Below are 26,149 nucleotides of genomic sequence, written 5' to 3' on the forward strand. Positions count from 1 at the left end.
GTCCAGGCTCTGACTTGAAGGGTGTCCATTTGCTGCAGAGTTATGACGACGCCAAAGAGATTCACAGCTCTGGTGCCACGCAGAAAGCTGTTGTGATTGGAGCATCGTTTATAGGTTATCTTTGTCTCCTTCATAGCTTATCTGTATCCATGGATACCCCTTACAACCTCCACCCTCATGGTTCATGGTTTTGGGTTTTTTCTTGGTGGAAATGGTAAGGTCGCAAGTTTTCATAAAGATAATGTCAGATCAAGTGGATTTTCCATCCATCCATCTTCTTAACCGCTTTGACCCTTTCGGGGTCGCGGGGGTGCCGGAGCCTAACCCGGCTGCTGATGGGCGAAGGCGGGGTACACCCTGGACAGGTCGCCAGTCTGTCACAGTCAAGTGGATTTTCTTTCTGTTAATATGTTTGAATGCAAAAGCAAAAAACAAAACTGCGTATAATTGTTATCCTACTGTGTATTTATTTAATTAAGAATTATTCACGACTCATACTGTATAAAACGATTACGTCCAGTTTATTCCAGCAGAGCCAAGTTGTAGTTGTAATTTTAACCCTAATCTGTCTAATTGATAAACAGTCAACCTTGAAATACGTCCATGATGGTGTAGTGGTTAGCACTCTGGCTTCACAGCAAGAAAGCACAGGTTTAAGTCCAGTTTTTCCAGGTTCTCTGCCTCCCTCCTCTTCCGCTTTTACCTTCTGGGTCGTCACAGCAAATCATCTTCCTCCACCGTTCCGTGTCTTCTGCCTCCTCTACTCTAACACCAACTACCTTCATGACTTCATTCCTCCTCTTTCCTCCTAACTTTCCAAATCCGTTTTATTGTTTAGTTTTTGTTAGCTTTTTAGCTAGCAATCAAGGTAGCCGTGCAGCTAGCAACTTTAAGTTATGTGACCTAAACGGATGTTGTGAACAAAATCCAGCAATTTTCTAAAATAGAACTTCCTTCAGGATTAGAAAATAAACTAAACTAAAGTAATCTAAGTTAGTGCATGTATTTCTTGTTTGTGGCCCAGTACCAAGTGACCCCCGGTCCAGTACCGGTGGGGGTTGGGGACCACTGCTCTAGAGTCTAGATCTTTTGCCTGGCAGTTCTAGACTCCAAAAATGTGGTTCATGGGTTAATCTGTGTCTCTAAATTGTCCCTATTTATGAATATGAGTGTCTTCTGTCTTTTCAATCCTTTTTATAACATTAATAGAACTAACTCTACTGCTCGATGAGGCTTAATAGACTCAGATGTCTATCTTTAGTAGAGCAGCCTACAGTGCTGCCTCTGAGCTTCACAAACCCGACGTACAAGTCCTGTGCGACCACGCTCATCGGGTGGCTTACACACCCTAAAGTCATCAGGTGACTGTCAGCTCACACAGGGTCACAGACAGGTTTCTGTCAATCGTTGTTGAAGATTTGAGAAACCTGCTTTTACAACACATATCTGCCAATGAAAGCTTGTTTACTCAGGTAGGTAAGCCCTTTAACCTGATTTCCTGTTGGCATTCTCAAGAGTACAGGTGCATGACAAAGTCGTGAGACTCCCACCTTATCATCTCAGCTGGATGAAGGGAGGATGATGTCCTTTAGAGATGGAAACCTGATATGTTTGCTGTAAGATGATATTCCTGTAACGGCCATCCAGGTGATACAAAGCCATCTGTGAACCGGAATGAGTCCTATTCAAAGATGCTTACGTTACGCCCTGTGACTGCTGCAACCGTGACTTTGCCCTTTATACAGCACACTCTCATTATGTTTTTTTTTCCTGTTTCACTTTGCAGGTGTGGAAGTAGCTGCATACCTGTCAGACAAAGCTGCAAGCGTAGCTTTAGTCGGTCCAACTGAATACCCATTTGAGAAGTCTCTGGGGCCTGAGATTGGGAAGATGTGCATGGAAGTATGCAACCATTATAACTGCATCTGTATCTACTGTGACCCAACAGGAAAACTTTATTCTGTTTTTATCTTTTTTAAGATGTTAGAAGAGAGAAATGTGAAGTTCTACATGAACAGCAAAGTGACAGAGATCAGAGGGGAGAACGGAAAGGTAACTTATTTACTGGTTTCATGAGGTGCTGGAGGAGCACAGAAAGAATGTTTCACTGCTACACAGTTGGACATTGAAATCAAAAAATAAACCACAAAATGTATCCATTCATCCACTTTTTTAACCTGGAATATGGCTTTCGGGGACATTGGGTCACCAGAATCTGTCCCAGGTGAAGGCGGGTTACACCCAGTGTATCACAGGGCCGCAAAATGTATTCCACCAAGAAAAGTCTTATCATTTAATAATTTTTCTTTAATGTGCATTTGTAGTGTTATACAGAAGAAATATTGAGATGTGAAAATATTTTTATTACCATCTAATTAATCCTTAAAATGAATTTTCCTGATCTTGTAGGTAAAAGAGGTGGTGTTAAATAATGGTACCGTCCTGGAAGCTGATGTGGTGATTGCTGGAATTGGTAAGTATGTTTTATTGGATGGGGGGTTGATACTCATTGTATTTATAAGTTGGATAATAGCAATATATTTTTTGCTTAAAGGCAAATTACCATATTGAAAAAGAAAGAAACTATGCAATAAATACACCTCTGAATTGAGCAATACTTGAAAAACAAACAATAAAATGGGCAGATTATCAAAAATTAAATTGTATACAAGGGAAAAAAGGACAAAAAGAGTGCGACAACGTAGATTTAAAAAAATGTGGAATAAAAAAATCTCTTTTCTTTTGTCAGAAATATCACTTTGTAAACTATCCTTTTTGAATCTCTTGGTAAAATGGGACAAAATTTGAATATTGGCTTCAGCTAATGTATGAAAATATGACCTCTCTTGTTTTAAACTGCATGGTTTGATTTACAGTTAATTTTTTTCTTAACAAACATGTATGTCCTACAGGAGTAATCCCAAATACAAGCTTCTTAGCTGGAACTGAGATTGCTGTGGACTCAAAGAAAGCTGTGATCGTTGATAAGGTAACACACCCAGTTTAAAGTACTCAGTAATCTTAGAAAATGTAGAATTATTTATTTGTGACACGGAAAGATGTGTTGAATAAGTACGTCCATAAATTAGGGGTGTCAAATTATTGTGTTAATTATTTACAGACACTTTATCGCCTCACTTCTGTGAAGTCCGTTCACGTCTGATAATGCACACCCAGAAGAGCATATTACTCCACTCATGCCATGGTGGTTTATATAAAAAATAAATATTAAATCTTAATATTAGAACTTCAGTGTTGTTATATTTTTACGCTTGAATCATAAAAGCAGACTATTTTAAACGTGGGGCATCACGTTGTCATGGTAACAGCTCCAGCTCTCACTCTCCTCTTGCTGATCGGCACGAGAAAATAAACAAAGCATTAGTTAAGAGGGAAAGTTCACCTCTTCCTGAATGTTTTTGTCCAGATGATGAAACAAAAGTTAATTTCAAAGAAACAAAGTCTGAATAGTTCAATTCCTCCAGTGTGATGTCCTCGTGTTTCATTTCCTCCTTTTCTTCTCGTTCTCTTCTGCTGCATCTCAGCCGTCCAAATGATCAAATTCACCAAAAAGATTAAAGGAAACTATAAAATACCCCAGGTATTTTCTACTGTCTTGCTGTTGTGATAAACTGTGGAATAAAGTATCTCAACATATGAATAATGACATTAATAAGACGTCAATATTTTTTGGATCGCTCAGAATTTTTTTTTTTTTTTGAGCACTCTGTCTGAAACTAGTTTTTTTATTGTTTGAGATTGAAAATCCTCCTTGATATTATAAAAGTAAAGATGAAAGTCTTTAATAACAAAAAAATATGATAATAAAACCACTTTTTCGTTGTATTTTGATCCTTAAGTGACACAATGTCACAAATGTAAATGAAAATACCTCAAAATGCAGCTTTTCACAGCAAATCCATTAATAAGATTAATTAATTACACAAAAAATGAATAGCATGACAGCACTTCTATAAATCTAAGCTTACAGTTTGCTGTAAATGTTCTTATTTTTTGTCTTTGTCAACAGTTCATGAGGACCAACACAGCAGACATTTTTGGTGCTGGTGATGTTACCTCCTTCCCTCTCACCCTTCGTGGTGGTGAGCAGGTCAACATTGGTCACTGGCAAATGTCCCAAGCTCATGGTAATCAAAATAATTGTTTGATGTCTTTGTTATGAACATCATGGATTAAATTCTGATTTTTTTTAAACCAGGAAAAGTAGCAGGTCTGAACATGATGAAGAAGCCAACTCCGATTGAGTCCGTTCCCTTCTTCTGGACCTCATTTCTCGGAAAGAGCCTCAGATACACGGGTCTGTCATTTCACGTGACTCCCTTTAAAATATTCAGTGATTCTGTCACTCAAAGCCTCTCCTTTGTTTTCTCTTTCTAGGCTATGGAGAAGGATATACAGAAATCATATTCAAAGGCAAAGTAGAAGACAGGAAATTTCTGGCCTTCTACATAAAGTGAGGATTTGTGGAATAAAACAAGCTGCTCCCACTGAAAAACCTCCAGTTTATGCAAAAATGTTTATGTGTTGAGCAGGAATGATGTGGTGGTGGCTGCGTCGAGCTTCATGTTTGACCCTGCAGTCGCTCAAGTTGCAGAGCTGATGTCAAAGGGGAGCGTGATCACAAAGGCTCAAGCTCAGTGAGTCACAGTGACCGTTTACACAATGCATGCTTATTTAAGGATAAATATCCTTATTTATTTAAGTTTTTCGTCTTTCTGTCCACTTTTCACTTTTTTTGTTTTGTTTTTTTCTCTCATGTTTGAGCTTAGAACTCATTGTAAGTTTTTCCTTTTAATAATAAAAATGACATGAATCATTTTTATAAAACTATAGTATAAACAAACTTATTTTGACCCCATTAGAAGAACAGAAGTCCTGTTAAACTCAGCAAATTGCCTTCAATTTGTGAAAGAATGTGTTTAATTTTAGTTATATGAGTTAAATGTATGTCTTTATTAATGTCTTTGAAGGAAAACTGACATATTGAATGAAGAAATGTACAATAAATGAGATTTTTTAAGCGTAAACTTATTAAAGAACTATGTAATTAACAGAAAATATGCTTGGAGGAAAAAATTGAAGCAATATAGTTAAATCAACTTCCACTAACTAACTTATAAACGTGTATAAAAACCGGGATGTCTTTCAGTTCTTCTAAACATTTCTTTTTCACTTTTTGTCTGGGGCAGAGCTGACGACCTGAGCTGGCTGCAGATGTAGGAGGAGTAGGACGCCTCGAGAAACGGAGGACGCGGCTTTCATGTTCACTACTATCCAATTATAACAAGCCAGATTGCTGCTCTTGATGCCTCGGGCTTCCAGAAAAACCAACCAGACCTCTTGTCTGCTATGTCGTTAGAGATGTGTTTTATTGAAATGCTCTCTGTGCACTCTGAAATAATCGGATTTACTGGGAAAGAGTGGAGTGTTCTTGTTGTTTGTGTTTATTTCACGTTTGACTGTCACTGAATCACATAAAAGCCTGAGTGAACTTGTTAGTATCCAAGATCTTTGTAAGTACTTACATTTAATGATATTTGTAATACATGGGTTTAAGAGATTATTATGTTCTAATTGTAGTTTTTACACACTTAATGAGTTTCTTTGCACTTTTGGCTTTAAGTTGTTTAAAATCAAAACCGCTTGATTTTTATTTTGTCTGTTTCATGTAACGTCTGCTAAAAAAATACCTAATATATGTCAGATTATACAAAGACTAATAAAATATAAATGGTATGGGGATTTGGGTGGTGGGATTAACAATAGTAGTTACTCGTAAAGTGAACACTGGGTGACAGTTCACTGAAAAATGGACCATAACAGTTGACCTTTTACGTAGGAAAAGTATAAAAAATCATGATTATTGTGTGTTTGTTAGGTTTAGGTATTAGACTCTCTACAGTTTTAGTTTGGTGCATTCAGGTACGAATAAAAAATCGGTCTGTGGGGGAGTCTACCAAGTGGACTCACAAATATGAGGTTAACTGTACTCCATACAAATACAGAATAAAACAACTTTTGTTTGATAGTTGCTCACCAAAGTGTCTTAACTACCAACAAAATATTGCATTTTATTGTTGTTTTTTTATTGTAGAACTAAGGCTTGAATATGTACTGGTTGCTTTAAAGGCTTGAATTTCAATAAACATGAAAAGGCAAAACTTTTTAAAGTTGAAACAATCTGTCTGCATCCGTGCATCTATCTTGAGGTAAGGTTCACTTTTAAAGAGTTCTTTAAACGGTTTCATGAAGAAAAGAGTCTGAATCACAACATCTCATTGTGTAAGTTAGCATTTATTAACATTTCTTCAATCAGTTTCAATTAAAACAAACTTCTCAGAATCTTGTTTCACTCGGTATTTGAGCTGTTTATGTTTTTGTGTCTGAACAAATATTAAGATTAAGGCTATGTCTGAATTCCCCCCCTACTCACTAACTACTAAAAAATATATATTGCAGTGTTATGTTGTGCCCTGGATTCTAAAAGCAATTCAGACACCAATCTTGCTACTTTATTAATTATTTTTTTTAATGCTCGATATGACGTCACCAATTTAACAAAGTGAAAATCTAATCAATTGAAAAATTTCACCGTTTATTTGTAACTCCACTGTGTTCTGATGATGAAAATGTGGATAGTTTATTAAAATATTACATATAAAAAACTTTTTTTCGTAAAAATTGTTCGCAAGGCATTGTGGTCTATATTCGCTAATGTAGTGAGCATCAATACACACTAGACTTCTGGGGAACTTCTAGAGCACTCGGTTTTGGAGGTTCGCCATCTACTGCAAAATAGTGAACACACTATGTTGTGAGTAGCAGATGAATATGGACAATTTCTAAGACTGTCTTCTAAGAAAATATATATATTTTTTCCCCTCCAAGTTAAAAAGCTCTGAGATTACGAACATGATGCGAAAATTATTAGATGTACTAGTAGGTATTAATCTATATCAAATATCAAAACATCTACAGGTACAATTATCAAAAAGAAAAACATTAAAGAACAGAGGATGAATTCTCCGTTTCAGCTGGATGAAGCCATCTCCTCATTTTCCGGTTTTGGAGCATTGTTTCACTGATGAACCCAGTTTGTCAGCCAATAGAAATGGGTTAAGATGGCAATACTGAGCAAAAAATAAATAAAAACATCTATCAGAACTGAAAAAATGAGTAACTAACATTAAAAGTATTTGAATACGAACCTCCTGTGGTGTTGAGCTGGAATTCTGCTTATCCACCATCAGGATATCGAAATCTGTGGAAAACCTGGAATGCTGAAGAATTGCAGCCATTTCTCCATCTACTTCCACTGCTGTGTCTTTCTGCAAAATCATAACTAAATTTTAATGCATGTGTTTGATCTGAAATAATAAAACATAATAATAATAAGACCTTGAAACAGTGGGAGGAATCAAAATCCAGCTGATCAGGAAAGTCTGCTACTGTTCCTTTATAGGTGACAGTTGAGCTCGACGTTAGAGGAAGTTTGGGCAGCTTAAATAGTCTGTAGGTGGCTGAAACATAGTTGATATCCCCTGAAAAGCAACAAACTTGGCTGAAGTAAAAAAAAAAAAGTCAGATAAAACTTAACTTGCTTTTTATTTACCTGCTTTTGCTTTCAGCTGGTGGTTGTGGACCTCGATACGGCTCGCTGAGACAAGGAGCGGAGTGCTGAAACCAACACTGTGAGCCAGTGAGATGAGATTCCTCCAAAACAGAGAGCCACCCATTCCCTCACCTAACCCAGAGTGAGACGATGACCAGAGGACACTTTATTAGTCATAAACACAATAACAATATGTTGTATTTATACCTTTCAGACACTCAAGCTTACTGTACAGTAAAAAATAAAAAAAAACATTGCATTATAAAGAAATCCGACACAGAAAACAGTGCGTCTTGCAAAAAGCTGTAAGGAGTAAGTATATAATAAAAACAGTGGCTCCAGGATGGAGCCTTGGGGCACGCCAGAAGCTACAGGAAGTGTGAGTCTGCCTTTCGAGTGTTGCTGCTTTACCCCACAGGACTGGATCCTGCCTCATGTGGTCAGGAATGATGCTGCTGGAATACATGTCACTAAAGTAAAGCTCGCCTCCAGTCTGTATCCAATGAGAAGAGACAGAATTGTAAGAAGGAGGTGTCCTATTTTTTTCAAAGGACCTCTGCCTACCAACCTTTAGGACGTCGTGGGCTTGTTGTAGCACTGCTTTTTTATCAGGACACAGACAGATCACACAGTTGGATCTTTAATTGGAGGAAAAAATATGGAATAAATAATCAAATTTAATCAACAAATATATTTTTTTATTTTAACATACATCACAATATCCACTGAGTCCCTCTGCAAACCAGCCTCTATGAGATTTTCCATGTACCCACGGACAAAAGTGACGTTAGGGTTCTCATAGCCAAACTTTGTCTGATGATACTCCACATACTGGCGAGATGCTGTGATCTGAGGATGCAGGAGGGACACAGTTCATGTAAAGAGTCAATGGGGTTAGTACAGAGTGTCTGGCTGTGCAGAGTTACCAGCTCCTCTGTCATATCAATCCCAGTCACGTGTCCATGAGGCCCAACTAGCTTACTGAAGGCAAAACAGTCTCGACCAGAACCGCTGCCGAGGTCCAGAATTCTGCAGCCCTCAAGCTTTGCTGGAAACGGAAGACCACAACCAAAAAATCTGGAAAAAAAAGATTAATGTTCAGCAAGTTCAGTAAAATGAAGTTTAAACACAAAGCTGGTGGTGGGTCACCTTTTCGTCACCTCAGGGTGAACCAGGCTCAGAGCATTCGTGACGCTGCTCGGCAGAGGTCTGCAGGGCCGACTGCAGGCGGCGGCGCTCGTTTGCAAGTCACAAGACGCCTCCAGCCTTCTGCCATAGTAATTCTGGGGGATTGACAGCTTGATTAGAATATTTCAGAATGTGAAACTGCTGAAAGGAAGCAACCTTGTATCACAGTGTTCATATATGGCTCTACCATTCATCAAAATCTAACTTTTCTTTCTGAAATGGGTATTACATTAGATAAAAGCTCTATTAACAACCAACAAAGAGAAAACATTTTTTTATTTCAGCAGTTAAAACAAAAAAAATCCTCCAAATCTTTTTAAAAAACAATGGATGCTATAAAATAATTGAAATGTGTTTTTAAAAAATGATCGCATTAGAATAATGACCTTTGGACTGAAGGTGCAAAGGGATAAAATAGTTCAACGTTTCTACATTTTTTTTAAATAAATTGTCTGTATTTGAGATTATTTTCAACACTTTAACAAAATGTCAAGTTTAAACTTTGCAAAAAGCGATTAACGGAGCAATGAATGCGTCTTACGTAACATTAGTAGAGATTTAAGGAAGTTTCCTCCCAAAAACTGAAATTTCAACAAAGTGAACATATTATGTCAGCAAAGTGTGACTTCCACCACACTCGAAAGTACCTTCACGTTGTCTCGCACTTCGTCATTGGTCCACATTTTGTTGTAAAACAACAACTTCACAGTTTAGATGGAGCGTCTTTCTGTGGGCAGCTACTTCCGGAATGTTTTTCAAAGTAAAAGTATCAATCTGGGTTTGACCGGATGTTGGATTTGACCAAATCTGTGGTCCTCCAAAATAACAATTTATTGTTTTCTCGTTATGTATTTATATATCTCATTCAATAGCGGAGACCAACCATTGACTGTAAAAAATACAGTCAATGAGTCCAACAGAAAATGTAAAGTTTTTTGTATTTATTTAGCAATAGGATGCTTTTCATTTCTTTCTATCGAATATAACAACTTCTAATAAGACATATTTTAACCAACATTTTTGTAAATTTCATATAAATAAAATGAAATAAATGCTTGAATGAAAGAAATATGACTTCCATCAACATTAAATCTGGGTTCACAATAAATGTTATTATTATTTATTGTAATAATTGTCATTCATTCATTCAGTTGTTTATTTATTTATTTACGAAATTGTTGAATTATGGATTTTTCACTATAATTTCGAGTTTTCTTAAAATATTTATTGCGTCCTCCATCCCGCAGGGGACAGTAAAGTTCCGGAAACCGGGACATCCGGGTATTCGGTGTCCCTACGTTTGCGTAGATTTTGCGTAGAGCAAATGCTGCGTGAAGCGTTTGTTTCCGTCGTAAGCTCTGATTGTGAATGCCTCAGACTTGCGTTCATCCTCCGTTGTCGTCGAGTCAAACGGCAGCGTGAGTGAGCGGGGAAAAAGACAAACTCAATCAAAAGAGCAGATATGTTATGGTAGCCAGGAGCGCGTGCACTCGGGCTGTTTGAACTTTCTACAATACTGCTGTGGTGAAGGTAGGAAGATGTTTTGTTGTTGCCTTTAACTTACTCTTTGTTACTTAACGCGGGGAGCAGCTAACGCTAGCACCATGCTAACTCACGGCGTTCCAACGTTTGGCCTAAAAACACGAACATTTCTTTGTTCTTATTAGTGTTGCACGCCCAGTTTGAAACCAAATGGCGCTTTTAAATTTATTGTGTCAACTTGTAATAAATTAACACAAGTGGTTAATGGCGCTTTAATGTTTATTATATGCATTTTTGCGTGAATTGTGCCGACTAGCTAGGCAGCCATGTTGATTTTAGCTAGCATGGCATGATAGTTACACAAACCACATCCTGCAAACAAAGTGGAAAGTTAAAGACTCACTTCAATGAAAACTGTGTTTTTGTAGCGTTTTGTACCATGGTGTAGGTCACGTATAAAATAATTTAAGATAAAAACAACATTTCTTCATTTAAAACGTCGTGAATCAGGAGCGGATTCAATTTTAAAGCTTTTTTTTTATTATTATTATTATTATTATTTATACTGAAATGGGTGGGCTAAAGCCTCCCTGTTCGGCTCTATTCTGATGCATCCACTTCTAGACAAATGAATGTATAAATGTCCATAACTGAACTGGTTTGTAGCTTCTCAAATACTGCTCACCATTATTGTTTCACTGTTAGTGTTAGGTTGGGGTGTAAGCTTGTGGGAGAGTGTAAACAAAGACAAAGGGATGATGGGATATTGGCGGAGGCTTACTTCTGTGCCAACAGTTACGCTCGCAACGTAAAGGCGAATTTCTAAAGAACTACTGCCATTCTGCTGAACATTTGTCTTGGAAAGCAACAGGATTTTTGCTTAAAAATAATTATATTTAAAAGATAGCAGAGAGCAGAGAATGCATTTACAACAGATTAAAATATGATTGGAGTGAAACATTAATTCCCTTTTTAAGTATACAACTGTACTTTTTAATTTTAATCTGATTTTATATATAACATTTTTTTATGTATTTCAGTTTGCCATGGCAGCCAACTTTCCATTCAGAGGGGTCCCTCCCGGGATGCCCCCAGTTGTTCCCCCTGGTGTACCCCCGATGGTACCTCCAGGCGTACCCCCAGTTGCCCCTCCTCCTGCGCCAGTTCCAGACTACATGTCTGAAGAAAAACTTCAAGAAAAAGGTGTGTTGTCTCTTAACTTTGCAGTTTTTTTTAAATCTAATACATGTAACATGTCTACTGTTTGAATCTTAAATATTCTATAACATTTTTCAACCTTACAGCACGGAAATGGCAACAGCTACAAGCCAAGCGCTATGCTGAAAAGAGGAAATTTGGCTTTGTGGATGCCCAGAAGGAGGACATGCCACCTGAGCACGTGCGCAAAATCATCAGGGATCACGGTGACATGACCAACAGAAAGTTTCGGCATGACAAAAGGGTCTACCTTGGGTAAGATGAAACACAACATTTCAGAAATTACTGATGCAAAGCCACTGAAGTAATTTTATTCTTATATTAAAAATCTGTTGTTTTTTTACATGTTAAATTAGTGGTACACCCCACTGTTGAGGTGGTTGATACATTTGTATTATGCATGTTTTCCATTCTCTTTTCCTTTGCTCAACAGCGCTCTCAAGTATATGCCTCACGCTGTGCTGAAGCTGCTTGAAAACATGCCGATGCCCTGGGAACAGATCCGTGATGTGCCGGTCCTTTACCACATCACTGGTGCTATTTCCTTTGTCAATGAAATTCCTTGGGTCATAGAGCCAGTCTACATCGCTCAGTGGGGGTAAGAGAGTTGTGTCATCTCTTAGATTTGCCAAATGTGTATTATTTGTGTGTAAATTGCATTGTAACTCCAGTCTTACTATCTATATTTGTTAAGCAGTTTCCTCCAACTTTTTTTGTTTCCAGCACAATGTGGATCATGATGCGTCGTGAGAAGCGCGATCGGCGGCACTTCAAGAGAATGCGCTTCCCACCTTTCGATGATGAGGAGCCACCGCTCGATTATGCCGACAACATTCTTGACGTGGAGCCCCTGGAAGCCATCCAGATGGAGCTTGATACTGAGGAAGATGCGGCCGTGGTTGAGTGGTTATATGAACACCAGCCCCTCAAAGACACTTCCAAGTGAGCGCTCGTATAAGAGTCTCAGATCAATAACTCTACTTTATGGTAAATTAATGTATCTTTCTTTGTTTAGATATGTGAATGGAACCACTTATCGTCGATGGCAGTTCACGCTGCCCATGATGTCAACGCTGTATCGTCTGGCCAATCAGCTTCTGACAGACCTGGTGGATTTCAATTATTTCTACCTGTTCGACCTCAAGGCTTTCTTCACATCCAAAGCTCTAAACATGGCCATTCCAGGAGGGCCAAAGTTTGAGCCGCTTGTCAGAGACATCAACCTCCAGTGCGTACTTATGTTATGTAACAATACCTAAACTGTAATGTTTTCATGTAGTTGTTTTCATTTCTGCTCTTTGTGTCATGTGACCCTCTTCTTTCTTCCATCTTTTGGCAATTAGTTGAACTTTTGCTTTCTTGCAGGGATGAAGACTGGAATGAGTTTAATGACATCAACAAAATCATCATCAGACAACCCATAAGGACGGAGTACAAAATTGCATTCCCTTACCTGTACAACAACTTGCCTCACCACGTGCATCTCACCTGGTAACAATTTTGGTTTCTACAAAATAGCTCAATGTTTTTACAAATTTTATTAGTTTTTTACTCATGTACTATTATTATTTTCTAGGTACCACACCCCAAATGTGGTGTTTATCAAAACGGAGGATCCAGATCTTCCAGCGTTCTACTTTGATCCGCTGATCAACCCCATTTCCCACAGACATTCTGTCAAGGTCTGACTTTCAGATCATCTCATTGTTTTGAATGTTTGTAATGATTCTGAGAAGATTTTACTTATTTATGGATCAAATCCTCTTACAAAGGCGCACTTGCATTGGCCAGCTTGCCTGTGCGTAAGAACAGGAGGAAAAACAAAATGAATGGTGATTATTTATTAATTCATGTCTGACTGCAGAGGCAGAATACAAAATCACCATTTAGACAATTTCTACTTTGCACACTGAAAAGTATTTAGGTTTAGTACATTTTCTGGTGATTTTATTAACTTTTTCATGAAATTCTTTTTTTCCTTTAGAGTCAGGAGCCTCTGCCTGATGACGACGAGGAGTTTGAACTCCCTGAGTTTGTGGAGCCGTTCCTCAAAGAGACCCCCCTTTACACAGACAACACTGCCAACGGCATTGCTCTGCTTTGGGCTCCCAGACCCTTCAACCTTCGCTCTGGCCGCACTCGCCGTGCCATTGACATCCCTCTCATCAAGAACTGGTGAGCTGATGGCTGTACTGCTTTATTCCAGTTCCAGGTTTGCTTTGTATACAAATCTGGGTTATATGTGAATGAAAAGGTTTAAATCTTTGAAATAATACACAGGTACAGAGAGCATTGTCCAGCAGGACAGCCGGTGAAAGTGCGTGTGTCGTATCAGAAGCTGCTGAAATACTACGTCCTCAATGCTCTCAAACACAGACCACCAAAGGCACAGAAGAAGAGGTGAATACAGTTTATCATTTGACCGATACTTCAGATCTCTGTTTGGATATTTATGTGTCTTTTCTGCCGTTTCCTCTCAGGTATTTGTTCCGTTCCTTCAAAGCCACCAAGTTTTTTCAGTCTACAAAGTTGGACTGGGTGGAGGTGGGCCTGCAGGTGTGCAGACAGGGCTACAACATGCTCAATCTGCTAATCCACCGTAAGAACCTCAACTACCTGCATCTGGATTACAACTTCAACCTGAAGCCTGTCAAGACACTGACCACAAAGGTGAACCAACCTGAGCAAAGCTGCTGAATGTTCAGCTAATTTCAACCAGAAATTTAAATCATTAACATTTTTAAATAAATGCAATCATTTTCTAGTTAAAGACCTGTTTGTTTTACACCAAAGGTGACTAGTTGCTTTGTTTTGTTTGTCATCCAGGAGCGAAAGAAGTCCCGGTTCGGCAACGCCTTCCACCTGTGCAGAGAGGTGCTGCGTCTCAGCAAGCTGGTGGTGGACAGCCACGTGCAGTACAGACTGGGAAATGTCGACGCTTTCCAGGTTAGTGCGTAACATTTTAAGTCTTTCTTGTTTAAAAAAAAAAAAGGTTTGAAGATAAAGAAAAAATCTGTAGTTTGTTTGCTAAATGTAGTGCTGCGCCTTTGTTTATTCCAAAAGTTTAGACATTTGATTTTCCTATTTTAAGAGATGTCAGTGTTGGGTCTGGTTCTGGTTTTTAATCCCAGATTAGTTTTCAATTCAAGCAATTAATTTCATTCTTTGTTTTGTGTTGCAGTTGGCCGATGGACTGCAGTACATCTTTGCTCACGTTGGACAGCTAACCGGCATGTACCGCTACAAGTACAAGCTGATGAGACAGATCAGGATGTGCAAAGACTTGAAGCATCTCATCTACTATCGGTTCAACACTGTGAGTATATCCTGCCCATTTTGATGTAGCTTTAGTTTGGTCTCCTTTAAAATCTGTTGATTTACACAAAACCCATAAGTCCCTCCTTTTGCGATAGCACCTTAAAGTCGTTTTTTTTTTTTTTTTTAAATCAGGGCCCCGTGGGTAAGGGTCCAGGTTGTGGATTTTGGGCTCCTGGCTGGAGGGTGTGGCTCTTCTTCATGAGAGGCATTACTCCACTGTTAGAGAGATGGCTGGGAAATCTGCTGGCCAGGCAGTTTGAAGGTACGACTACATACTTCCACGTTATAATTTTGAATTTGAGGTACTGCAGCTCAGGCCTTCTGATTCAGAATTGGACATGAGCTTTGTCTGATTTGTGTTTGTCATTGCAGGACGTCACTCTAAGGGTGTCGCCAAGACTGTTACCAAGCAGCGTGTGGAGTCCCACTTTGACCTGGAGTTGCGTGCTGCAGTGATGCATGACATCCTGGACATGATGCCTGAGGGCATCAAACAGAACAAAGCCAGAACCATCCTGCAGCACCTCAGCGAGTCCTGGAGATGCTGGAAAGCAAACATTCCCTGGAAGGTCAGTGAATCTAAAAGACTGTGTTTTATAGATAAAAACACTCAGATACAAGTGGCAACTCATTTAACTTATTTAGTTGGTTTTGAATAAAACCTTAAGGAAAAATATAAAAAAAAAACCATAAAAAAAAGTTTTGGCTTTGACTTTTTTATGAAAACGACACAAAGTTTGAGGCCAAAATCCATCTACACTCCAACTTTTTCGAGGTCACCTCTTATTTACTTTGTTTCTCCTCACAAAAATGACAGGTGCCCGGTCTTCCTACGCCCATCGAGAACATGATTCTGCGCTACGTGAAGGCCAAAGCTGACTGGTGGACCAACACGGCTCACTACAACCGTGAGCGAATCCGCAGAGGAGCCACCGTGGACAAGACTGTGTGCAAAAAGAACCTGGGCCGGCTGACGCGTCTGTACCTGAAGGCAGAACAGGAACGACAGCACAACTACCTGAAGGTAACTCATTTTATTTATCATGCATATACAGACACAGTACAACATATCGAAAAATGCTAAAGCCAGCATCCAACATGTAAAGATTATGAAGTCAAAATTTTAAGGAGAGATTTGAGAGTGTTCACACCGGACCAGCTCCTAACAAGCGGGTAGCAGCATGGAGGATTTTTGTTTTACATGTTGAATAATTGGGGCGTTTTGGGGGGATTAGGACCTCTTACAAAGGCGCACTTGCATTGGTCTGCTTGTCTGTGCGTAAGAACAAGAGGAACATCACTGTGAACAGTTGTTTTTATTGCTGTTTGCATATGCAGTTAGCCTCCAACTGTTCAGACAATTTATTTCACCAGTTATCATTCTAAACCTACGAGAATCTCAATTTTGAGCCTTTTACGTGTTTGAGGCCTTTTTTTCTAACTTTGTGTTCTGGCTTGAAGGATGGTCCCTACATCACAGCAGAAGAAGCTGTTGCCATTTACACCACCACTGTGCACTGGCTGGAGAGTCGGCGATTCTCCCCCATTCCATTCCCCCCGCTGTCGTACAAACACGACACCAAGCTGTTGATCCTGGCTCTGGAGAGGCTCAAAGAGGCCTACAGGTTATAAAAGTTCACATCAGTCTAACAGCTGTGTCTGCTCAAGATTGTGACTTTAATCTGTTCTATGTTTCCTAGTGTGAAATCTCGTCTGAATCAGAGTCAGAGGGAGGAACTCGGCCTGATCGAGCAAGCCTACGACAACCCTCATGAAGCTCTTTCCAGGATCAAACGTCACCTGCTCACCCAGAGAGCCTTCAAAGAGGTCAGCGCACTTCACTTAATGACAATATATTTAAACTAGCCTAGCATTTCTATTTTAAAACATTTTCCTAAACCTGTTTTATGCATCCCCTTTAATATTTATCTCTGGTTTCCAGGTTGGTATCGAGTTCATGGATTTGTACAGCCACCTGGTGCCGGTGTACGATGTGGAACCGCTCGAGAAAATCACAGACGCATACCTGGATCAGTACCTATGGTACGAAGCGGACAAGAGACGCCTGTTTCCACCATGGATCAAACCTGCTGATACTGAACCACCTCCACTTTTGGTTTACAAGTGGTGTCAAGGTGAATCCAAGCCCAAGTTACATTTATGTAGATAGTTCACTGTTGTGTAATTTAAACACTTTAGTAGAATGAGATTTAAAACATGCTAATGTAGTTTGTTTTGCTGCTCCTGTCAGGCATCAACAACTTGCAGGACGTGTGGGAAACTGCAGAGGGAGAGTGCAACGTGATGCTGGAGTCTCGCTATGAGAAGATGTACGAGAAGATCGATTTGACATTGCTGAACAGGTTACTGCGCCTTATTGTTGACCACAACATCGCTGATTACATGACGGCCAAGAACAACGTGGTCATCAACTACAAAGTAAGTTCTCCTTTTAATATTAAACAGGAACGCATCATTGTCGGTTGTTGATGTAAACAATCTCCTGTCTTCCAGGACATGAATCACACCAACTCTTACGGCATCATCAGAGGTCTGCAGTTTGCTTCGTTCATCGTGCAGTACTACGGCCTGGTGATGGATCTGCTGGTCCTTGGTCTGCACCGCGCCAGTGAGATGGCCGGCTCTCCACAGATGCCCAACGACTTCCTCAGTTTCCAAGACACCGCTACCGAGTCCGCTCACCCGATCCGACTGTACTGCCGCTACATCGACCGCATACACATCTTCTTCAGGTGAGACAGGCAAAAAAAACTTTTTATGACATTTTGACAGATTATTAAATTCTGGTGTCTTTTTTTTATCTCTTAGGTTCTCCGCTGATGAAGCTAGAGACCTGATTCAGAGATATTTGACGGAGCATCCGGACCCCAACAATGAAAACATAGTGGGGTACAACAACAAGAAGTGCTGGCCCCGTGACGCCCGCATGAGACTTATGAAGCATGATGTCAACCTGTGAGTTCCCCTTCACATTTCCCAATAGGGCTGGGCAATAAAACCATATATATTGTGGTAAAACCTTTTCTCAATAGAAGAATAAGTCTTATTTTGAAGGGTCAAACAGCCCCTCGGTCCCTTCTTCTAATCTTCTCTATGTAACGTTTAGTTTCAGCTGATGAAGCAGCGGGACATTTGATGATTTTTAACGGGATCCATAACCGATTTAATGGTTTATAATGCGATAAATATCAATATCTCCTAGTTGCAGGGAGATTGACCGTTTTTATCTAAATGTAACCTCAGAGGAGACTTCTGTGAAGTTTATCATAACTCTCTTATTTTTCCCTCCTCAGTGGACGTGCGGTGTTCTGGGACATCAAGAACCGCCTGCCCAGGTCTGTGACCACGGTGCAGTGGGAGAACAGCTTTGTGTCCGTTTACAGCAAAGACAACCCCAACCTGCTCTTCAACATGTGTGGATTCGAGTGTCGCATTCTCCCTAAGTGCCGCACCAGCTATGAGGAATTCACCCACAAGGATGGAGTCTGGAACCTGCAGAACGAGGTGAGGAACGATCGATGCTGGGTTCTGCAGTCAGCTGCAGTCTTGTGTGTGTAATGTAAATGTTGTTCAGTTTATTTTTGAAATTGAAAAGGGTTCTTTTTTTGTGATAGGTAACCAAAGAGAGGACGGCGCAGTGTTTCCTCCGTGTGGATGATGAGTCGATGCAGCGTTTCCACAACCGAGTGCGTCAGATTCTGATGGCTTCTGGATCCACCACTTTCACCAAGGTTAGTAGAAATCCTTGTATAAATAATCTGGCGGTTTCCTGGCTGATATCATAAAAGAAAATCATTTTTCTTGTTTACTTGTAGATTGTGAACAAGTGGAACACGGCTCTGATCGGCCTCATGACGTACTTCCGCGAGGCGGTGGTCAATACTCAGGAGCTGCTGGACCTTCTGGTGAAATGTGAGAACAAAATCCAGACGCGTATCAAGATCGGCCTCAACTCCAAAATGCCGAGCCGCTTCCCTCCCGTGGTCTTCTACACCCCCAAAGAGTTGGGCGGGCTCGGCATGCTGTCCATGGGTCACGTCCTCATCCCACAGTCGGACCTGCGGTACGTTCTGCCACGTTTTTGTCCCAGCTTCCCTACACGTGATGTCTGAACAAGCCATTCATTCAGTTTTCTGTTGCTTCTTACAGGTGGTCCAAGCAGACCGACGTGGGCATCACCCACTTCAGGTCTGGAATGAGCCACGAAGAAGACCAGCTCATTCCTAACTTGTATCGGTACATCCAGCCGTGGGAGAGCGAGTTCATCGACTCTCAGAGAGTTTGGGCCGAGTACGCCCTCAAAAGACAGGAAGCTATCGGTCAGAACAGGTGGGGAACAAAATGAGAGCGGCTTTAAAGGATGCTCAGAACCATCCTGTACCTGGAACCGTTCTTTAAAGTAGTTCAGCTAAGTTTGAAATCTGAAAAAGTTGTGTAAAAGACACATTTTTGTTCTAGACGTCTGACTCTGGAGGATTTGGAGGACTCCTGGGACAGAGGAATCCCTCGCATCAACACGCTTTTTCAGAAAGACAGACACACTCTGGCCTATGACAAAGGTTGGAGAGTCAGGACAGATTTCAAGCAGTATCAGGTATGATTGAAATGTATCTGATGTCCTATAAATGAGCTGAATTTCTGTTTTAAGAATCAATGACTTGAAAGTCACTAGTTTTCAGTGCATTGGGTTAACTTTATTTAATTTCAAGCTTGAAATCGTAGAAATGTTAAAATTACACCAATTTAAATTGTTTTGATTTGCAGATTTGTTTCTTTATTGTTATATTAGGCAATGTAAATTTTATATTCTTTTCTTTTTGAATGCAGGTTTTGAAGCAGAATCCGTTCTGGTGGACTCACCAGAGGCATGATGGGAAATTGTGGAACCTGAACAACTACCGCACAGACATGATCCAGGCTCTGGGTGGTGTGGAGGGCATTCTGGAGCACACGCTCTTCAAAGGCACTTACTTCCCCACGTGGGAGGGTCTTTTCTGGTGAGAAGACCTCTTCTCTGCTAACATGATGCCATCTAAAGGAAAAATACTTATTTGTTTTAAGCTTGCAAAGATGATTAAAATATTTTGGAATTTCTTATCTTTAGGGAAAAAGCCAGTGGGTTTGAGGAATCCATGAAATGGAAGAAGCTGACCAATGCTCAGAGATCTGGTCTCAACCAAATCCCCAACCGTCGCTTCACCCTGTGGTGGTCACCTACCATCAACAGAGCCAACGTCAGTGCGGCCGCCAGCAATTTCTGTCACCATTTAGTCACTAAAGAAAGTATGCACCAACTGAGATCATGTGCTGTCTTTACTGATCCAGGTGTACGTTGGTTTCCAAGTCCAGCTTGACTTGACAGGAATCTTCATGCACGGAAAGATCCCCACGCTGAAGATCTCCCTCATTCAGATCTTCAGAGCTCACTTGTGGCAGAAGATTCATGAGAGCATTGTCATGGATCTCTGTCAAGTAGGTTTTACTTTTTTTTTCTTCATATTTTGTGATTTAAATTCAAAATCCTCCTTTGGTTCACACACTTTTTTTCTCCAATTTGTGTGTTAAAGGTGTTTGATCAGGAGCTGGACGCACTGGAGATTGAGACAGTGCAGAAGGAGACCATCCACCCCAGGAAGTCCTACAAAATGAACTCGTCCTGTGCGGACATCCTCCTCTTTGCATCATACAAGTGGAATGTGTCTCGGCCATCCCTGCTTGCTGATTCGAAGTATGGCTCTCTTTTCTTCCTCTGAATCTTTTTACCGATTTGTTCTGAAAACTCACTTTACCCTAATATAGAGGACTGTGTCTTTATTTTTAACTGCTTGTTCTCCCACAGAGACGTGATGGACAGCACCACCACACAGAAATACTGGATTGACATCCAGCTGCGATGGGGAGACTACGACTCCCATGACATTGAGCGCTACGCCAGGGCCAAGTTTTTGGACTACACCACGGATAACATGAGCATCTACCCCTCCCCCACCGGCGTTCTCATTGCCATTGACCTGGCTTATAACCTGCACAGGTGTGAATGGGATGCATAAATTCCTGACCAGTTTCATGTTGGATGATAATTATCTAGTTGTTACTTTTTAAAAAACATTTTTATTTAGCATTCGATTCTAAGGTAAAATGTCCTTAATTTTTTGCTGTTTTTAGGTCCACCAAACTTACATTAAGAACAAATGTCTTTTTGAGGTTTCTGGACGGTGAAACATTAGAAACAACTGAAGTTAAAGTCCTATTAGCTGTTCTGCTCCTATATGTGTGAAGTTGATTCTTCGCATTTAACTGGGGGAGCGGTTAGCTACAGACACAGCCGCGCTCAGAAACCATTTGGTGATTTAACCCCCTCCCTTAATGTTCAGTGTGAAGCAGGGAGGCTTTGGCTCATCTCTGGTAGGGGTGTAACGGATCACAAAACTCACAGTGTGCATCATTTTTTTGGATCAGTTAAAAAAAATTAACAAAACCTTTGTTTCGATTTTTGAAATACATATACTTAATAAAGCAAATTCCTTCAAAACACACACATATATATATAAATATCACATCAAAATATTAAGTCATTGAGGTTCTGTTTATAAAAATAAAACATTAAACACATCTTTGAACTTAATATATTTATAAAAAATACTCCGGATGCCCATATAAACAAAGATGCATAATGGATAAACTGCATTTTGGAAAAAGAAAATAAAATTCTATGTAAAAAAAAAACATTAAAAGCTGGGAATATCAGAATCCACTACTTCAAATTATTCTTTAAATTAATTTAAATCGGGGGGTTGGTGTAACGGTACATGTGTGGTGAATCGTGGCTAGTGACACGTGTGAAGTACGGATGATTATAATTCGTTACACCGCTAGATTTGAACTCACGACCTTCCACTCTCAGGGGGCCACTCTACCACAGGGCTACTGAATATTTATTTGTTTTACTGATTTGAATCAATCAGTGTTCAGCTATTTACCCCCAAAAAGTGTACAACGATAATAAAGCACTTAGACTGCACCAGAAAAATGGTTCATTTTGAGATAAATAAAATAAAAATTCTTAACTACAACACAACTTTAGTTTGGATAATTACATCTGATTTTTTTAGGCTCCTTTTTGAGTTTTATCCATGTTTACTTTGTCATCACAGAATGTTTTTCTATATTTACTTTATGGTCCCAATAATCTATTTCCTTGTCTAAAATGCATTTTTCTGAATTTTGAATTCTTAAACTTATTTCATGAGTTCTTCTTTAATTTCTCTTTAGCGAGTAATTCGGTCTATAGTAAATGCTTTTTTAACTCTGAATTCATATCTTTTTAGTGCTTATGGCAACTGGTTCCCTGGAAGCAAGCCGCTGATCCAGCAGGCCATGGCCAAGATCATGAAGGCCAACCCTGCTCTGTATGTGCTCAGAGAGCGCATTCGCAAAGGCCTGCAGCTGTACTCCTCTGAGCCCACCGAGCCCTACCTGTCCTCGCAGAACTACGGCGAACTCTTCTCCAACCAGATCATCTGGTTTGTGGATGACACCAATGTGTACAGAGTCACCATCCACAAGGTGGGAGTCACGACGAAACAAAGACTGTTCACTTTGTGTAGATCTTCTTGTAAAGAAGGAATCGTCTGTTTTTCATTGATCCTGACAGACGTTTGAGGGGAACTTGACCACAAAGCCCATCAATGGAGCCATTTTCATCTTCAACCCCAGGACTGGTCAGCTCTTCCTGAAGATCATCCACACCTCTGTGTGGGCTGGACAGAAGCGTCTGGGACAGGTGATGACACGTTTACCATTCAGTTCTTTGAAAGTGATTTCTTTGCATCACTTTGTAATTATGATTGTTTACTCTCTCAGTTGGCTAAATGGAAAACGGCTGAAGAAGTTGCTGCTCTGATCCGCTCCCTCCCTGTGGAGGAGCAGCCCAAGCAGATCATCGTCACCAGAAAGGGCATGCTGGACCCTCTGGAGGTGAGGCGGTTATATTTACAGCACAATCCTCACGGATCAGCACAAAAAATAAACATTGCTTTCTTTCCACACAGGTCCACTTGCTCGACTTCCCCAACATCGTAATCAAAGGTTCTGAGCTGCAGCTGCCCTTCCAGGCCTGTCTGAAGGTTGAGAAGTTTGGAGACCTGATCTTGAAGGCCACAGAGCCTCAGATGGTGCTGTTCAACCTCTATGATGATTGGCTGAAGACCATCTCCTCCTACACGGTGAGGTTCAGTGTGTAAAGCCTTGAATCTGGTCTTATAGAAGTGTGCTGACGGGAATTTGTCTCTTCCTGCTCCGTCTGTAGGCCTTCTCCCGACTGATCCTGATCCTCAGAGCGCTCCACGTCAACAACGACCGCGCCAAAGTCATTCTGAAGCCCGACAAAACCACCATCACGGAGCCGCATCACATCTGGCCCACGCTCACTGATGAAGAGTGGATCAAGGTGGAAGTGCAGCTCAAAGATCTCATCTTGGCTGATTATGGCAAAAAGAACAAGTGAGTGTTATTCAAATGAATGCTGCTGGTTTCAGTATTTTCATCACCCTCGTTTTTAACCCTCATGAGCAGATTAAAGCTAGACTGTTCTGTAGTAAGATCTGCTCTCCTCTCCGTTCAGTGTGAACGTGGCCTCTCTGACCCAGTCTGAGATCCGTGACATCATCCTGGGCATGGAGATCTCCGCTCCGTCACAACAGCGCCAGCAAATCGCCGAGATCGAGAAGCAGACCAAAGAGCAGTCTCAGCTCACGGCCACACAGACTCGCACCGTCAACAAGCACGGAGACGAAATCATCACCTCCACCACCTCCAACTATGAGACCCAGACCTTCTCTTCCAAGACTGAGTGGAGAGTCCGGTATGCAGCATTACACCTGAACCTCCTGCTGGTTTTATTCACATTTAAAACTCATCTGATTATTTAAAAAAACAGAGCAGTTTTCATTTCATTTTCTATCCTTTTTGCGTTTTCAGGGCTATATCTGCTGCAAACCTCCATCTCCGTACTAACCACATCTACGTGTCGTCTGACGACATCAAGGAGACTGGCTACACCTACATTCTGCCCAAAAACGTTCTCAAGAAGTTCATCTGCATCTCCGATCTTCGAGCGCAGGTCTTTATTTGTTGATGCAACCCAGCTAATCAAAACACCTACTCATATTAAAACTGACCATGTCCTGTTCTGGTTTAAGATTGCTGGCTACTTGTACGGCACCAGCCCCCCAGACAACCCTCAAGTGAAGGAGATTCGATGCATCGTCATGGTGCCTCAGTGGGGAACCCATCAGACCGTCCACCTTCCCAACCAGCTCCCTGGTCACGAATACCTAAAGGTACGACTCACCCACTGAATTATTGAGGGGGTTCTTTCAGGATGCCTGTTTAGTTTTTAACAACTGTTTATATTTTGAAGCCCAATGAGGCAAATCTCTTTGTGATTTTGGGCTATATAAATAAAACTGAATTGAATTGAATTGAATGTTTGGATCAGCTGGGTTAGTAAAAGACTGCATGTTCTTGGATTAACAGGAAATGGAGCCACTCGGCTGGATCCACACTCAGCCCAACGAGTCGCCTCAGTTGTCCCCACAAGATGTGACGACCCACGCCAAGATCATGGCCGATAACCCGTCTTGGGATGGAGAAAAGACCATCATCATCACTTGCAGGTAAGTTGCCTTTATTATTTTTTTTTTAAGGAAACCATTTGTATTGTATTTTTGTATGAATTTAGAAATTTGGGGGAAATGGTTTCCTTTAAGTGAAAATGCTTCCAAAAAGTTAAAGTTTTCTGTAATTACCTTGTTTTTCAGCTTCACACCGGGCTCCTGTACGCTCACAGCATACAAGTTGACACCCAGTGGGTACGAATGGGGTCGCCAGAACACAGACAAGGGCAACAACCCAAAAGGTTATCTGCCATCTCACTATGAGCGAGTACAGATGCTGCTCTCTGACCGATTCCTGGGCTTCTTCATGGTTCCTGGCCAAGTCTCCTGGAACTACAACTTCATGGGTCTGTAGCTTTATTCTTTGTTCATTTGAATTAAATAATTAGAATTGGAACATGACATTGGCTCATCCTTCTATTAGTTCTTTTTACATAAAATCTCTGCATATTTCAAACTGTTGGTTGTTAAGGTTAAACTCTGCGTGTTGATTAAACGGTGCTCTATATTGTGTTGCAGGCGTGCGCCACGACCCGAACATGAAGTACGACCTGCAGCTGGCTAACCCCAAAGAGTTTTACCACGAAGTCCATCGACCGTCGCACTTCTTAAACTTTGCGTCGCTGCAGGAGGGCGAGATCTACAACGCTGACCGCGAGGACATGTACGGTTGAGTCACCACCCCGTTCCAGACACTTTTTTTTATTATTATTTCGGACAGAATCATGTAAATCAGTTCAGTCTGCTGTTTCCTGTCAAATATATTTCACTGATGTTTGGGCAAGTTGTATGTAAAGCTGTTAGGACCTTTTAAGATTCCTTTCATTCGAGTTTTTTCCTAAAATGTTTAGTTTACTGCTTTGTCCATCCTTACTAAAAGTATTTTTTTGGTTCTGTTTTTTGTCCTAGTTTCTTGGATTTGAGCTTGAATACATTTATTTTGAGAGCTCTGTCATGTGTTTGAGATCAGTTCAGCTAAACTCACTTCCTCTTCCGCTTTTTTGAAACTAAAATTGAAAGTTGCATTTCCATGTGGGTAGTGCTCTGCTCGTGTTCTTCTGTACATCCTGTGACATTGTGAGCCTGGTTTAAAATAAAGATTTTCATTTTTATAAACTCTTTAAACGTTTGGATGTTTTGTTGTATTGTGTTTTTTGTGCACTTGTGTTGTGAAAGAGTTGGCTTCACTCTGGGAAACTGTTCTTCCCTCTTTCAATAGGTTAGTAAAAGTTATAGGAGCTATAGTTTCACTATCCACATTGTTAATATGTGATGTTCTGCCTGGATAAACGGCTTTAGAATCCCACTGCAGTCATATTTTGATCTATCATAAAAGCATTCCCATTGTTCTTTTAATCGTGACTGCTGTTTTAAGCCAAATATATATATATATTTTCTAGGACATAGTTTCTGCAGAGCGACAGAAGTTCTTCAGTAACTCCTCTGAGTTGTGGTTGGGACTGTTGATGTGGAACATTGACTTTATATAGAGAACTGGACTGAGACCCCCTTCCAGTTCAAGTAGGGAGTACCCACCTGGCTCCAAAAGATTGGACTTTAAATGAGAAATAAACAGCTATTACTTAATCATTCTGTTAGTCAGAGTAACCCT

The 26,149-nt window shown here is 40.5% G+C and overlaps 3 protein-coding genes across 4 annotated transcripts in view; 2 read left to right on the forward strand and 1 right to left on the reverse strand.

The window, feature by feature from the left end:
* Window positions 1-6,198, forward strand: part of aifm4 (apoptosis inducing factor mitochondria associated 4) — a 10,696-nt gene extending 4,498 nt beyond the window's left edge. Inside the window, exons 11-20 of one of the 2 annotated variants that reach the window (XM_024277293.2) lie at window positions 7-114; window positions 1,787-1,902; window positions 1,981-2,052; window positions 2,410-2,473; window positions 2,913-2,989; window positions 4,031-4,148; window positions 4,220-4,318; window positions 4,399-4,474; window positions 4,554-4,658; window positions 5,211-6,198. In XM_024277293.2, coding sequence (XP_024133061.1) covers window positions 7-114; window positions 1,787-1,902; window positions 1,981-2,052; window positions 2,410-2,473; window positions 2,913-2,989; window positions 4,031-4,148; window positions 4,220-4,318; window positions 4,399-4,474; window positions 4,554-4,658; window positions 5,211-5,241 — 866 coding nt within the window. In that variant the 3' untranslated portion in view covers window positions 5,242-6,198. The remainder of the gene's footprint in view (window positions 1-6; window positions 115-1,786; window positions 1,903-1,980; window positions 2,053-2,409; window positions 2,474-2,912; window positions 2,990-4,030; window positions 4,149-4,219; window positions 4,319-4,398; window positions 4,475-4,553; window positions 4,659-5,210) is intronic. The other variant, XM_024277292.2, reaches the window with a different exon arrangement.
* Window positions 6,199-6,296: 98 nt separating this feature from the next.
* On the reverse strand, window positions 6,297-9,594 carry zgc:153372 (uncharacterized protein LOC767695 homolog). Its single transcript, XM_024277294.2, has 10 exons — window positions 9,469-9,594; window positions 8,783-8,916; window positions 8,560-8,710; window positions 8,346-8,482; window positions 8,202-8,271; window positions 8,045-8,126; window positions 7,634-7,765; window positions 7,420-7,562; window positions 7,230-7,349; window positions 6,297-7,151 (listed from the first exon to the last, which is right to left on the reverse strand). The coding sequence occupies exons 1-10, from the start codon at window positions 9,502-9,504 to the stop codon at window positions 7,074-7,076; spliced, it is 1,083 nt and encodes a 360-aa protein (XP_024133062.1). The 5' UTR covers window positions 9,505-9,594; the 3' UTR covers window positions 6,297-7,073.
* A 577-nt stretch (window positions 9,595-10,171) lies between these two features.
* On the forward strand, window positions 10,172-25,662 carry prpf8 (pre-mRNA processing factor 8). The gene is made up of 43 exons (XM_024276857.2): window positions 10,172-10,351; window positions 11,344-11,506; window positions 11,608-11,776; window positions 11,955-12,119; window positions 12,245-12,463; window positions 12,537-12,749; window positions 12,887-13,012; window positions 13,098-13,203; window positions 13,506-13,696; window positions 13,802-13,921; window positions 14,002-14,191; window positions 14,348-14,467; window positions 14,703-14,837; window positions 14,972-15,101; window positions 15,212-15,408; window positions 15,657-15,863; window positions 16,301-16,464; window positions 16,540-16,666; window positions 16,782-16,974; window positions 17,091-17,278; window positions 17,354-17,592; window positions 17,669-17,815; window positions 18,154-18,364; window positions 18,475-18,591; window positions 18,676-18,923; window positions 19,010-19,189; window positions 19,319-19,454; window positions 19,688-19,857; window positions 19,965-20,094; window positions 20,186-20,332; window positions 20,428-20,588; window positions 20,700-20,891; window positions 22,189-22,426; window positions 22,515-22,643; window positions 22,724-22,837; window positions 22,912-23,085; window positions 23,169-23,362; window positions 23,484-23,723; window positions 23,840-23,981; window positions 24,061-24,201; window positions 24,398-24,537; window positions 24,682-24,884; window positions 25,057-25,662. The coding sequence occupies exons 2-43, from the start codon at window positions 11,350-11,352 to the stop codon at window positions 25,209-25,211; spliced, it is 7,065 nt and encodes a 2,354-aa protein (XP_024132625.1). The 5' UTR covers window positions 10,172-10,351; window positions 11,344-11,349; the 3' UTR covers window positions 25,212-25,662.
* The last annotated feature ends 487 nt before the right edge of the window (window positions 25,663-26,149 follow it).

This window comes from Oryzias melastigma, linkage group LG13 (assembly GCF_002922805.2).
Source record: "Oryzias melastigma strain HK-1 linkage group LG13, ASM292280v2, whole genome shotgun sequence".
Classification (NCBI taxonomy): Eukaryota; Metazoa; Chordata; class Actinopteri; order Beloniformes; family Adrianichthyidae; genus Oryzias; species Oryzias melastigma.